Source organism: Zingiber officinale, chromosome 10B, assembly GCF_018446385.1.
Source record: "Zingiber officinale cultivar Zhangliang chromosome 10B, Zo_v1.1, whole genome shotgun sequence".
Taxonomy (NCBI): domain Eukaryota; kingdom Viridiplantae; phylum Streptophyta; class Magnoliopsida; order Zingiberales; family Zingiberaceae; genus Zingiber; species Zingiber officinale.
Window position 1 is genome coordinate 77,504,294 of NC_056005.1, and position 15,935 is coordinate 77,520,228.

Below are 15,935 nucleotides of genomic sequence, written 5' to 3' on the forward strand. Positions count from 1 at the left end.
GTGTGGACATACGAGGATGTACAAAATAAGAAATGAGAGCATTAGAGAGAAAGTCGGAGTTGCATCTATTGAGGAAAAACTCCATGAGACACGTTTAAGATCATACGGACATGTACTTAGACGACCAATAAATGTTCCAATTAGGCGATGTGAAACTATGATAAACATACATATCAAATGAAGAAGAGGAAGACCAAAAAAGACTTGGTTAGCAACAATAAAACAAGATAAAATTTATTTAAATATAGATGATGATGTAATAGGAGATAGAGCTCAATGACATAAAAGGATTCATACAGCCAATCCCACCTAATGGGAAAAGGCTTGGTTGTTGTTGTTGTTGTAATTATGACAAGCTGTTAAAATGTTGTCTGTTGTTTGTTTGCTAAATGCACTACAACAAAAACCCTCATAGACATCGGTGGAACAACAACAGTTTTAAGCAAAAACCGATGTCTTTGAGTATTTTACACCGGTTTTTGGAAAAACCGGTGTCTATGAGCGCAGATTTTCGCTCATAGACATCGGTTTTTTAGCCGATGTCTATGAGCGCCCTTTTTTCGTTAATAGACACCGATTTTAACAGCGGTTTTTTAAAACCCGATGTCTATGAACCAAAATAAAATAATATAATTTTTCCACCAATACTTAGTCAAAATTTACAATACTTCACTCTTCCCTCCAAACCTAAACCTATATCGCACCGTCCACCGTATACCATTGCGACGCCACCACCACTTTCCTCCTTGCCTCATCTCCCTCTTCCCCTTCCTAGATCTACGAAAGATGGCATCTTTTTCGTGGACGGAGGAGGATGTGCTACGGTGCTGCGGTAGCAAGCGTTTCGCCAAGGAGCTCGCCACCACCTCTCCGTTTTCCGACCTCCACCACGCAATCCAGTCCGCCCACGGGATCTGGTTCAATAAGGTCGCACTTTTGACCTCTTCTTCTACCTCTTTCTCTTTTTCAGTGTTTCTTTTTTATTCTTCCTTCCAACCTCACCACCTTTCTTCTTCCATAATTCTATCTTTATATTTGCTTTTGTTTTCATTAATCTGAATCTCTTATTTCTGTCCCGTTGTTGTTTGGGTGCTCGATCATATGGTAAATCTCATTTCTTTTTTCCTTTAATCCATTTATCAAAGGTATACTTTCCGATCTGAAATTTGTCTTCCATCATATTGTTGTTTTGTTTTCGATCCTTAGGTTTTATCTCTTTTTTTTTCTCGATTTTAACTTATGCGGCTGCTTTGATTTGATTTGGTGAAGAAAAAGTGGAGTTTTCTATTGAGATTTGATGGGTTCTCTGTCTATGATGGAGCGAGAGATGATTTCGTCTCGAGTTTGATGGTATTTGTTTAGCGTTTAGTCTGGCGATTGTTGAGTTGCTTTTCTTTTTGTATCTGTAAGACGAGATCGATTATTTCTCATCTAGTGGTGATGCTACTTATTTTGAGACATTTAATGATGTCTTTAACCGTGTGTTTGATGTCTGTTGTGTAGAACACCTAAGGAAATGGTGAAGGCTGTTGCTGTCTTGGGTAACAGTGAGGGTGTTAAGGGCACAATTTACTTCATCCAGGAAGGAGATGGTGAGAAATCTCTTGAAATACTACTTGTGGAATGCTAAATTCCTTTCATATCTAGGGTTTCAACTTCAGCCATTTTGATTTTTCTGTGAATTTGTGATCCGATCTGATTTTGGGATGTAAATCTCTGTGATAGGTCCAACCACCGTCAACGGATCCATCACTGGCCTCAAGCCTGGGCTTCATGGCTTCCATGTGCATGCTCTTGGAGACACCACCAATGGATGCATGTTAACTGGTAAAATTATTTACCTTTTCCTTCATGGTGATCTACTGAGTTGCAAGTTTCTGATGGAAAGGATTAAATTACTGATTATGTACTCATGCTCTTGTATACTGCAGGGCCTCATTTTAATCCTGCTGGAAAGGAACATGGTGCTCCTGAAGATGAAAACAGACATGCTGGTGATCTAGGCAATGCCACTGCTGGCGAGGATGGTAAGTTGCTTTATCATCAGCTCATGATGTTACTTTTGTTATCTATTTTTACCCATATTTACTATAACACTTTTTCTCGTAACGAAAAAAAAATCAAACTATGGCTTGATCAACATTTTTTACTGCTTCTCAGGATACTGATTGGTTGCAAGTTCAGTGGTACTATTCCTGTTGAACTAGGCAATCTATCCCAGCTCCAGACCTTGTTAGGATGTAATTTCCACTGTCTTACTATTTTTGCTAGCTAAGGAACAGGAGTCTAATGATTCAAACTTGTGTCATAGATCATTAAATGCAAACCATTTTACTGGTAGAATACCTGCATCCCTGGGTAGGCTTGCCGACCTCGTATGGCTAGACCTGGCAAACAATCACCTCAGTTTTCCATGCATGATCAAATAAAAAACTTACGCGGTGAAGAATTAATGATGATGAAATATGTTCTTATCAGACACTTGAACAAGAATCATCTCTCAGGTCCAATTCCACTGAGCCTTTTCAGCTCTAGCATGAATGTTAAGCATATGTAAGATATATCAGCTCTATTGCCACCTGAAGCTTCCTTGTAATAGGCTCTCTGCATACTAACTTGTTGTTTGCATTCAGACTGCTTGACAGCAATAACCTTTCTGGGGTTATTCCAGAATCAATTGGACTTCTTCAGAAACTCAAAGTTTTGTGAGTGCTTGCTATTAATTTCCATTTCATCAAACTGTTTGTTTATATCTTTCTTGCGCTTTTCTTAGACGGCTAGACTGCAATAATATACTATACTCAAACTGTTTATATCAAACTGTTTGTAAGTTTTAGATAGATTGCAGAGAGAACTTGAAATACTATACTTGATTACCTTACAAATTTCACTGATATTTTCTCTATATTTTGGTCATTCTCTCAGTATTCCTAATCTAAATCAGGTTGTATTTATACACTTTGCTATTACACTTTACTATCTGTATCAGGATCTTGGTCGATTATCCCATCAATTTAATGGTTATTAATATTGAGGTAAAGTGTGGTAAAGGATTCTACTTGGGTGAGGAATTGACATGTCTTATCTGTATAAACGGTGGTTTTCTTTTTCAATTTTATTTGTGCAATTATGTGACATTTGTTTTTATTTGACAATTTGTCATAGTATTTGTTCTGAAGTATGTGAAGATCAAATGTTATTTGTTACTTCTTCCATTGATATTCTGATTTTCTTTTGATGCCTTGGAGTTGGATAAATATTATTCCTTTTGCTTTGATTCTGTTTAATTTTTACCAAGATTGTAGTTATATCTAAGAGGTCAAGGAATATGCATGCCAAGGTTCTAGGTGCTCTCTAGCCCACATTTTGCACCTCCTTTGAGCTGGAGCATTGTTTTTTTTTTTTTTGGAAGAATTCATGTTCCTTTTCAATCTTATGTTTAATGAACCTTTCAATAAATTAGTGTTAATGTATTCGGATCACAAAATGTGAATTCACATCTATTGATTATGTGGAAGTTTAATTATAATCATGCCTCCTCCATGCTGCTTAGATTTATGAGGTTTAAGAATGAAGGAAGAATCTTTCATTTTATTCTTTTGAAAATTTATTATGTTAATATAAGTAGAATCTTTTTGAAGATAGTGTGAATAAATTATTTTATATATTCCAAGAAAAATCATAATAATCTACTATACACCATGCATCACTATATTTAGCTTCTTTCAAATCAGTTGTCGTATAACAGATTATTCAAATTTGCAGATCAAAAAAGCTGAGCAAATAAGTAAAATTATGGTAAATGGTTTATTTTTGTAAAGCATTTGATCCCATGTATCTAAATTATTGGCTTATTCTTGTTTTCAGTGTTTTGGTTCCTGGTCATTTATGTTTTGATAAATTATGCAATTATATGGAATGATAGCATAAAAAGTAGTGAGGAACTTATTTAAACAATACCTTAACCGTTGACTATTGGATTGAGGAATTGTTCTTTCTTTTAGCGCACAGAACTCTGGTAATGCATTTTTAGGCAGCAGAGTTTTTTGAAAATCTCATTTATCATTGTTCTATTGAAATTTGTTTTTGGAAATTGAATGTAACTAAGCACCGCATAACATGCTAGCCATATTGAGAAAGATACTAGAATGGCAAAGTGGAGGCGACTGGATGTAGTTTGAAGTGGTTGCATACTGAAATTGTATATCTTTCCATTGAATGGCCTCAGTACTCATTGAGTTCCTTTTACTAAATGATCTGTTGTTTCTTTTCTTTTTTGCTTTAATGAGCTCTACTTATGTTATTTCCATGGAGATCATGAATCACATCAGAAGGTCATTGACTTGGTAAAATAATACAACGCTCAGTCCAAGGACAACGTTATTTTAAAAATGCTAGATACTAAGGTACGTACCTCTGCGAACATTACTTAGCTTTTACTGTTGACTTATCAAAGTGCATTTCTAAAATGCTTGACATTGTTTATATCTAATATTCTTGAGATTTAGCTTATTACATTGGCGGAATATGCACATAGTATTTTCTTCTCTATGATTCATTTTCTCTTTAGGACTCTTCCGTCAATGTTGTTGCTTCATCTTATTTAACTGAATATCACTCAGTATGATGCCTTAAATTAAATTTTCCAGCATAATAGACGTGGTGAATATTATTCTTAACATACTGTTTCAACACTACCTGCAAGCAAGCACCAGGATGAACTTGTGATAAATTTCATTGTTTGCTGAAAACATAATTTTTTTTTCAGAATTCTAATGGTCATGCGATTTCAATTTTTTTTTTCTGATTCATTAACTTACACAAAAACTTATTCCTTTCCCAGCATACATTGGATACTACTTATATGCATAATGGTGGCAGTTCTGTATTAGACTGATAAAAATTTGTGACGAGGTTCTCCTAGCACCAGCATGTTACGGCAATCCTGCTTTCTTATTTGGTTTTACCTTTAAAATGACGTCCACTGAAGAAATGCATGACCAATATTTTTAAGGAGAAAGGAGGTTTCCTCCAAATTAAAAGCATTATAAAGCTTATAGGAGCTATATCCTTGGTTACTAACTGAGAAAGAACAGATAAAACAGAAGTACATATACTTAATCTGACACTGTAGTCATATACACTATACAGGGCCCTGAGGTAAGAAGTGGGGATGTGGTTCAGCCTATCTTGCTCAACGAAGGGCAAGAGTTCAATTTCACTATCAAAAGAGGAGTCAGTTCAGGAGATACTGTCAGTGTAAACTATGATGATTTTGTTAATGATGTTGAAGTTGATGACATTTTTTGGTTGACGGTAAGTATACTTTTCAGATGACTCTTGCTTTTAGATGTTTCTTTTTCTTTTTTACTAGTTGCCCTCGGTACTCATTATTTTGTTTTATTTTATTCAGATAAGAGAACTGGAGAATCAATTAAATGGTGAGAGGACAATCAAGAAGGATGCTGCAAAGTTCCCAAAGCCTCCAGTGGCTCCTTTAAGATGGAAGCCTCCTTTACAAAGAATCACCAATCAGTTGTCACCCTCAGGAAGAATAATTATGTGTAATTTGTGGATACTGACTTGATGTGCACAATATCTATTATCTTTTTATGTTGTAAGAAGAATATTTATGTGTTGGTTATATAGATATTGACTTGGTGTGTTTAGATACATCGGTGCATTTTTATTTGTGATTTTCTTAGTGAATTAATAATATTAACTTAATTTTATGATTTGCTTGGTGATAATATTGGGTTTTCACTATTTCAGAAATCGAATTTGTGTCGTTAAACAATACTGATATTACATCGGGTTTCCACCGCTGCAAAATCGATGTCATTAACTAATATTACATCGGTCGTATACTGCTGCCAAAACTGGTGTTATTAACATATAATATTACATCGATTTTACACCCGATGTCGTTAAGTGATACTACACCGGTTTTAACCCGATGTCTAAAATGGCAGACCTTTTACATCGCCTTCATAGACATCGGTCGAAAATGTAATAGACATCGGTGGAAAACCGATGTCTATGAGAGTTTTTGTTGTAGTGATGTATTTTGGCCGGGCCACAAGTCCGGTCGTATTGCTTACCATTTTATCAATCTGCTCTGTCATATGGTAAATACTGTAGAAATATGTTAAGAGACTAATATAGTACCCACAATATGCCAAAACTTCACTCAAGAAGTCACACGATAGATTATGTATGTTGGAGCTTTATTTTAGGGACAATGTAACATTAAGTAACTTGAACTTGATCGACTTGTGCCTGACTGAGTGGATATATAAAGTTTCCTAAGGATAAGTATTTTTAAGCCTGCCCGATGTTTACCTGATCGAGCATACACAGAGGGCATTATATTTAGCCAGGCTTTGCTCATTCAGTCTTATACTAAGAGTTTCCTAAGGACAAGTGTCCTTAAGCCCGCCCGACCCTTACTTGGCCGGGCGTAGATGGAGAGCCTTATGTTTGATCGACCTTTGTCCGACCAGTCTTATAGTAAGAGTTTTATAAGACCAGGTGTCCTTAAGCCCGCTTGGCCCTTACCCCGCCGGGCATAGATGGAGAGTTTTATGTTCGACCGACCTTTGTCCGGCCAGTCTTATACTAAGAGTTTTATAAGACCTAAGCGCTTAGAGCTCGGTCAGGTTTTCACTAGGCCGAGCTCCCTTGCACTTGGTTGGCTACTTGACTAATTGAGTACACTATTTCCTGACTTCTAGAGTAAAACACTAGAGTTCTTATATTTGACCAGCTTCTCAGCCGATCGACTTTATTCGAACGTCCTACTTTGTAACCACTTGGGCAGGACCCTAGAGTCTTAATGCAGAGTGATCGACAAAATCATATGGGAATTACCCCCCTCATTTTGATTTTAACCACCACGTCATCTTTGAGATCTGCTCGCTATAACCCGTATCAGGGTTTACCAATGGAAATAGTGTTTTTGTCGGTGTTTATCGATGGAAATAGTGTGTCCATCGATAAACACTTTTGGTAATTTCTAACAGAATAGAAATTCTATTGGTGGTTACTGACGGAATACCAACGGAAATAGTCTATTCCATCGGTAAATATCAACACCGTTGTTACGATACGCGACAAAATTTACCAATGGAACAATGTTTTCGTCGCTATTCTATCGGTAATATTTTTTTTTACTAGAAGCAATTTATATTCAGAATCTACCTTGTTTACAATTTCCATATCTATATAAAACCATTACAGACGATGGCATTTCATACAATCCATATATACAAACATCACATTTCATAATCCATACATACAGTCACATTTTATACATCCTAACAATCCATACATATAAACAAACATCCATAACATCACAAACACAAATAAACTAACATCCATACAAACAAACAAACATTCATACAAACAAACATGCAAAATTATGGAAACAAACTAATAGAAAGTATCTAAAACACAATAGAAACAAACACAATCTAAACAAATCATAAACACAATAATAGAAACAAACTAAACTATCCAAATATCTATATTTGAATCTAAATTTACATAATCGGATATTTAAATTCATACCATGATAGAAAATACTCTAAGTAATAAATCTATATAGTAGTAATATAAAATTATGTAAAAAGCTAAATACGATAGATAATGATTAAATTAATGTATAATTAAAATTTTTACATATATGTATAATTAATTTTACATGTAACAAAAAAGATACCTGAATAGAAATAAGCAGATGATGATGATCAATATGCCAATAGGGATTCTTGAAACATATAATAATACAATATTTAGAAATGTGCAGGTTAGAATATCAAAACAGAATAAATATATTTCGCATAGTTTATGTATGATAAAAAAACTAATAATTATAGTTGAACAAACCTCAGAAATAGCTAATCAACATGGTTCGATGGGTTTTGAGTATCATGTGACTGAAAACCATATGGTGACGAGGTCCAAAAGGCAATGATCGATCGTATATGGGCCAAGAGAGCTTCCTGATTCGTGTACTACTTGACCCTCCTCTAATCCTCCTTGTCTCTCCTCTAATCCTCTACCGCTCTCCTCTGCTCATCAGCGACCCTCCTCTACTCCTCAGTGGCTATCCACTGATCCATATGGGCCATCCTTTGATCCATTGAGTTTAGTTGAGTGTGTAGTTCTTGATTTTTGCGTATTAAAAACTGCACCTCAGTAGAAGAAGATGAACTAGCACAACCCTAAGAGTCCTCAAATGATCAAATATAACTTTGTTCTGGGATAAGATCGTAGAGGTTGAGTTTTTTGTCTTTCTATCGACAACATCATAATATATCTCATTTATTGCCTTAGTGGATAGAGGTTATGACTCCTCCCCTCTGTTGGTGGCTGAGATGTCTAAGCCACTCTATTTGTCATTTGCTCCTGTATGGAAAAATATAATATGATTAATACCCAATTTGAACACAATTACTAAAGTTAATTAAGATAAAAATGATTAAATATAATAAAGTTAATAATCTTACGTGTATGGCTTGGGATCGAGGATCGACAAATGTGTCATCCTTCTTCTTGTGAGTTTTGAGAAAAACCTCCATATAAGTGGGTTGTCAGACTAGATCGCGTTCCTATATACACAAATAATTTGGGACAAAATTATACAAGTTTGGTAATAAATATAAAATTTTATTATATAACTTTAAATTAAACTCACCAGATCCACGATATGCTCAACAATAGATCTGGATCCTGATGTATACTCAGCAATTTTGGTGCTCGGACCATCTGAATCTATATTTTTATTTGCTCGATCCTTTTCAACATTTGCCTGCCTGCCACCTTTCTGCAGCTCAAGTGACCATCCATGCACTCCGTATCTTGTCTGAAACATTCGCTGACCTCATGTCCTTCTTTCTCATATAGTAAAGAAGGTTTCTATATAGTTTTGTATAGTAACTATTCCAATTATCTTTAAATTGTTCCTCATGCCCTTCCTCCCATATATATTTTTTCTGCAATTATAAGTTAAAAATCTAGTATATTAAAGGATAAATAATTATAGAATACTAAATATATTAAATATACTTACCATAAATTTATTATAATAAAAAGTCTTCATTTCCTAGTCTACATGCCTATATATATCATAAGCGTATACTGTTGGGGTAATTTTCCTAGGTCAAGTTTGACCAGTTTGACTAAGCTTGAGTTGAGTCACGTTTGAGTCAAGATTTGAGTTTTGATATTTGACAATATATAGAGATTTCTAGGGCAATCGTCCGACTGTGGAAGGTTGAGAAGAAGACAAGTCAAGTAGGTCAGGGATGACAGGAGACTTGACTGGGTAAGTCCTAACTGGAGGTTAGGTGTCTGGAAGTCCTAACTGGAGGTTAGGTAGCGGAGAAGTCCTAACTAGAGGTTAGGCAGTGGTGAAGTCCTAACTAGAGGTTAGGTAGTGGTGAAGTCCTAACTGGAGGTTAGGCAGTGGAGAAGTCCTAACTGGAGTTTAGGCAATGAGAAAGTCCTAACTGGAGTTTAGGCATCTGGGAAAGTCCTAACTGGAGGTTAGGCAAGAGAGAAATCAAGTAGGTCAAGGTTGACAGGAGACTTGACTGGGAAAGCCCTAATTGGAGATTAGGCAAAGGTAAGTCCAACAGGAAGGTTGGCAAGAGTAAAAATCCAAGTAGGTCAGTGTTGACTAGACTTGGTGGTGAAAGTCCTGATAAGTGAGATCAGGTAATTGAAAAGTCCAAGTGTGATCTTAGCAAAGGGAGAAAGTCCTGGTGAGGAGCGAGGCATTTGAGAAAGTCCAAGTGTGATCTTGGCAAAGGTTGAAAGCCCAAGCATGTGGTCTTGGCAAGGTAAGTCCTAGTGTGACTTGGCAAGGAGAACTCGATAACTAGGATGAGGCCGAAGGAAGCTCCTGAAGGCAAGGTGTGAAGGATGGGAGATATCCGAGGGACGCAAGGCTGATGGAGGAGGCTAGAAGGCTAGTTCGAGGTTGATCGAGTGTGGTGTATAATCCGACAACTAGGATGAGGCCGAAAGAAGCTCCTGAAGGCAAGGCATGAAGGATGGGAGATATCTGAGGGACGTAAGGCTGATGAAGGAGGCTAGAAGGCTAGTTCGAGGTCGGTCGGGTGTTGGCCAAATGCTAGGCATAGATACCCAACAGGTCATGGTTGACCGGGAGTTGGGTTTGGGACCTTGAACTTGAGTTTGAGGCAAGTTCAGGGTGTTCAATTGATCGATCGATCAATTGAACCAGTGTCCAATTGATCGATCGATCAATTAAACCAGTGTCCAATCGGTCGATCGATCGATTGAACCAGTGTCCAATCGATCGGTCGATCGATTGGAGTGTGCTACGAGTGTGGGATGACTCCAATCGATCGACCGATCGATTGGGAGCAGTACTCACAAGCACAGAAGCTTTCCCAATCGATCAGGCGATCGATTGGGATCTACCAATCGATCGGTCGATCGATTGGGGAGGAGAAGCTCTCGCGCGGACGCGAGAGCACAGAATGAGTTTGAATCGATTAGCCGATTGATTCAGATGGTCCCAATCGATCGGTCGATCGATTGGGAAGTGACCGTTGAGCAGGAAACGAGCAATGGACGGCTGGGATTGTGCAGATGTGACGTGACAATCGATTGGGACTAATTTGAATCGATTGGGAGCATTGTATAAAGTCTGGGCGGAGCGTTTTCTTTGCCAGAACTTTACGTTCTTTCCTGCGACTCTTCTATGACATTCACAGCGATCTTCTCCAAGCTTGCAATGCCAGTTCTTGAAGGTTCTTGGAGGCACGTCCAAGTGAAGAGGCGAGGTACAACAAGAAGAAGAAGCTAGGGTTAGGGTTTGGTGTACAAATCTTGTAAAATTTCCCTTGTATCTTCTTCTCTTTGTATTTGTGTTGTATTGTGAGCTTGTAAGGCTTCTCCACCTTTGATAGTTACCGTAAACGAGTGATTTTATAGTGGAGAGTGCGTGAGTGTGTGAATCCTTGGACTAGTCACCTCTTTTTGAGGTGGATTCCAACTAAATCCCTAGAGTTAGCGGTGTTTGTGTTTGTATTGTATTTTCCGCTGCATATCAAGACGAAGCAAGCACAAGCGCGCAACAAGACGCTATTCATACCCCCCCTCTAGCGGGCATATCTTTTGGTGACTAAGGCTCCAAAGAGGTCAAACAAAGTTACAAATAAGGTTACAAGGGGAATTAGCCCTAGGAGTGACCTAGTAGAAGTGACCAAGGCTTCTAATAAGCCTAGAAAGGTCCTTAGGAAGGTATCTAGGGAAGTTATCCCTAGTGAGTACCTAGAGCATCCAATGAGCACTAATAGGATTTGGGTTCCTAGGAGCATATTCTCTACACCCTAGATGGGTTTAGAGAGTGACAACTCCAATTGAAAGGGTAGTTAACCCAACCTTGTTAAAGTTGACACTTGAGAGCATTTTCAAGGTTATTGTTAACCTTTGAAAATAAAAAGGATTGTAGGGTTACTCTTTGAAAGAGTAATATATGTGCCAAAATTTGAAGAGTTGAACTTAATCTAACTTGGCACACTTAAGAAAAGTATAAGAAAAATTATGTTAGAACTTTGATACTTTCTTAAGGAATTAAGAAAAAACTCATGCTTTAATCAAATGTGATTAAAGCCTTGAAGAACAAAAATGTGTCAAAGTTTGAGAAGTTAAATCTAATTTAAATTGACACACTAGAGAGAAGCAAAAGTAATGCCAAATTTGGAATTCGGCATTTTCTTATGGAATTAAGGGAAATGTAAACCTTAATCCAAATTGTCACTCTTGGAAAGAGTAACATGTGCCAAATCTTAAGGAATTATGTTTGAATTAAATTGGCACAATGTAGAAAAGGATAAGAAATGCCAAGTTGGGGTTTTGACATTTTCTTAGAAGGGTAAAGGCGAATCTAATCCTTAATTTGATTTCATTTACTCTTTGAAAAAGTAAAATGTGTCATACTTTGAGGAATTTGTTTAGTTTAAAATGACACAAATTTAGAAAGAGAAAAAGAAATGTCAAAATTGGGTTTGGCACATTCTTGATGAAATTGGGCAATCGATGATTTAATTTTAAGGTTTAGCTAAGAATTAAGGATATTTAGATAGATTATCTAGGTATATTTTGTCTATGCTAAAATGCCATGATTGTTTGCTTATCATATATCATGACATCATATTTATTTTTACATTCATGATTATTATGAAAAATATAAAAATACCATGTCATACATACATCATGTAGCTATATCATGCTTTTCTTTTGAAAATTGCTAATTTTGATGTATGCCATTGATCATCATGCATTATGTTAATTTTCTTGTAATTAAGGACAAAAGGCATTTATTAAGAATGGTAAGTATCCCAACAAGTGGGATTATACCAAATGACATCCTAGGTGGATGGTCATAAGTCTCTTAATGCCTAGATAGATATGCATGATCCCTTAGTTTAGGGCAAAATCAAATATACATCTCACAAAGAATCATAAGGTGACTTGTATGTGCTTTAGTACACATTAGATACAAGTGAGATGTTAGGATGGTGAACAAAACTCAAGATGTTGATTTAGTGCATCTTGTTGAGTTTTAGGTTCATCAAAACACATAGTTATGTGTCTTCCAATCATTAGGAAAGCTAATGTACAAGTTATGTGCATTGAGCCCAAAGAACATGGTTCGATATTGGTTTTAAAAATGATTTTAAATGTACTTTGGAAAACCTTGATGAAGGCTATCTTTTGATAGTAATCATCATTGAATAGTTGAGCACAAACTTAGAAGAAAACATTAAAGTTTTTACAAGTTTCAAAGTTTGTGTCAATATTTGAAAATAGGAAGTATTTTCATATAAAACTATTTTTCCTTGATAGTATATACCCTAAGTAGTGTCTACATGAATTTTCATGATTTTTAGATTTTTGTAGAATTTTTGGGAGTTTCTGAAGTTCGCTGAAATTGAATTTCAGGAAATCAAAAACCCAATCGATCAGCCGATTGATTGGATTGGGTTCAATCGATCAGCCGATCGATTGGGAAACCAATTCCTGCAAATAGAAGGGTAGTGAATCGATCAGTCGATCGATTGACCCAGTCTGGATCGATCAGTCGATCGATTCATTGGGAATTTCTACGAGCAGTAGCTTGCGGAATCGATCAATGGATCGATTGAAGTGATTTCAATCGATTGATTCTCAACTTCAATCGATTGGGAAGTCTGATTTTGGCTGGAAAAGCCTGATTCTAGCACTTCAAGTCACTTCGAGTCCCGTTAACCATTCCAAACCCTTTGGAATACATTTGTATACATTTAGGGAGAGTTTTCATGTGAAAACAAGTATGGATTGGTTAAGAAATACCAAAGTGAAGTTTAGGATAAGGTTTAGTTTCAATTCTAAATTTTGGAACCTTAAAACTTCAAGTTTTGATTTTCAAGGGTCATTAACCATTCCTAACCCTTTGGTATACATTTGTATACACTTAGGGGGAGTTTTCATGATGAAAACAAGCATGGTTTGGTTAATGTCGACTTAGGTGAAGTTTAGGTTGAGGTTAGTTTCATTATTGAATTTTGAACCTCAAAACTTCGAGATTTGGTTTTCCTAATTATTTAGGAACCCCAAGTCATTGTTGGTGAAATGATAGAAGTTTGACCATGTTTTTAGGGGGAGTTACTCTTTGAAAACATAAAAATATTTTCAAAGACCTTGGAATGTGGGTTAAACCTTCGTGATGAATTAATATTCAGGGCCGAGTATTGGAGAGCAATGGAAGGTTGGTTATCCTCATTGCTAGGATGTTAAATGCTCTTGGAGTAGATGTTTGCTCAAGGGGGAGCATTGGGTTCAATGAGGGGGATCAGACCTTCATTGGTAAAGTGAAAAATGCTCTTAGATGAGCATTGAGAAGAAGATTACTGCTCAAGGGGGAGCTAGCATTGGATACAATGAATGGGATTTTCATTGGTCAAATGGTGAATGCTCTAGGTTGAGCATTGTGGAGTCAAGTAGAGCTCAAGGGGGAGCTTTGGAGACAATGAAGGGTATGTGATCTTCATTTTGAGGTTAACTCTTATGGGGAAGAGTTGTTTTCTATTTTTGATGTGTGACAAAGGGGGAGAATTGAAGGTTAAGTTAGGTCTTCATTCATACTTTGTCATGGAGAAGTTAAGGCTATGGGATTTAGCCTAACTTAGAGGTATTAACTAAGAAGGATTGTCAAACATCAAAAAGGGAGAGATTGTTGGGGTAATTTTCCTAGGTCAAGTTTGACCAGTTTGACTAAGCTTGAGTTGAGTTAAGCTTGAGTCGAGATTTGAGTTTTGATGTTTGACAATATATGGAGATTGCTAGGGCAATCGTCCGGTTGTGGAGATGGTCAAAGGGTTGACCAGGTTGAGAAGAAGACAAGTCAAGTATGTCAGGATGATAGGAGACTTGACTGGGTAACTGGAGGTTAGGAAGTGGAGAAGTCCTAACTGGAGGTTAGGCAGTCGTAAAGTTCTAACTAGAGGTTAGGCAGTGGTGAAGTCCTAATTGGAGGTTAGGCAGTGGAGAAGTCCTAATTGGAGTTTAGGTAATGGGAAAGTCCAAACTAGAGTTTAGGCAACTGGAAAAGTCCTAACTGGAGGTTAGGCAAAAGAGAAGTCAAGTAGGTCAAGGTTGACAGGAGACTTGACTGGGAAAGTCCTAATTGGAGATTAGGCAAAGGTAAGTCCAATAGGAAGGGAGAAAGTCCAAGTGTGATCTTGGCAGAGGGAGAAAGTCCTGGTGAGGAGCCATGCATTTGGGAAAGTCCAAGTGTGATCTTGGCAAACGTTGAAAGTCTAAGCATGTGGTCTTGGCAAGGTAAGTCTTAGTGTGACTTGGCAATGAGAACTCGATAACTAGGATGAGGCCGAAGGAAGCTCCTGAAGGTAAGGCGTGAAGGATGGGAGATATCCGAGGGACGCAAGACAGATAGAGGAGGCTAGAAGGCTAGTTCGAGGTTGATCGAGTGTGATGTATAATCCGACAACTAGGATGAGGCCGAAGGAAGCTCCTGAAGGCAAGGCGTGAAGGATGGGAGATATCCGAGGGACGTAAGGCTGATGGAGGAGGCTAGAAGGCTAGTTCGAGGTCGGTCGGGTGTTGGCCAAATGCTAGTCATGGATACCCAACAGGTCATGGTTGATCGGGAGTTGGGTTTGGGACCTTGAACTTGAGTTTGAGGTAAGTTCAGGGTGTTCAATTGATCGGTCGATCAATTGAACCAGTGTCCAATTGATCGGTCGATCAATTAAACCAGTGTCCAATCAATCGGTCGATCGATTGAACCAGTGTCCAATCGATCGGTCGATCGATTGGAGTGTGCTACGAGTGTGGGATGACTCCAATCGATGGCCGATCAATTTGGAGCATTACTCACAAGCACAAAAGCTTTCCCAATCGATCGGACGATCGATTGGGATCTACCAATCGATCGGTCGATCGATTGGGGAGGAGAAGCTCTCGCGCGGACGCGAGAGCAGAGAATGGGTTTGAATCGATCGGTCAATTGATTCAAATGGTCCCAATCGATCGGTCGATCGATTGGGAAGTGACCATTGAGCAGGACATGAGCAATGGACGCCTGGGATTATGCAGATGTGACGTGGCAATCGATTGGGACTAATTTGGATCGATTGGGAGCACTGTATAAAGCCTGGGCGGAGCGTTTTCTTTGCCATAACTTTGCGTTCTTTCATGCGATTCTTCTGCGACATTCATAGTGATCTTCTCCAAGCTTGCAACGCCAGTTCTTGAAGGTTCTTGGAGGCACACCCAAATCAAGAGGTGAGTTACAACAAGAAGAAGAAGCTAGGGTTAGGGTTTGGTGTACAAATCTTGTAAAATTTCCCTTGTATCTGCTTCTCTTTGTATTTGTGTTGTATTGTGAGCTTGTA

At 37.7% G+C, this 15,935-nt stretch overlaps 1 protein-coding gene and 1 long non-coding RNA gene across 2 annotated transcripts; both read left to right on the plus strand.

Moving 5' to 3' along the window:
- Positions 1–1,516: 1,516 nt before the first annotated feature.
- On the plus strand, positions 1,517–2,071 carry LOC122029199 (superoxide dismutase [Cu-Zn]-like; the record flags this gene model as incomplete). Its single annotated transcript, XM_042588138.1, has 3 exons — positions 1,517–1,592; positions 1,726–1,827; positions 1,932–2,071. Coding segments are annotated over exons 1-3 (318 nt in total), but the record flags the coding sequence as incomplete, so codon positions are not given.
- Positions 2,072–2,160: 89 nt separating this feature from the next.
- LOC122030067 lies at positions 2,161–2,553 on the plus strand. The gene is made up of 3 exons (XR_006125302.1): positions 2,161–2,232; positions 2,312–2,358; positions 2,479–2,553. It is a non-coding gene; the product is annotated as an uncharacterized LOC122030067 (long non-coding RNA).
- The last annotated feature ends 13,382 nt before the right edge of the window (positions 2,554–15,935 follow it).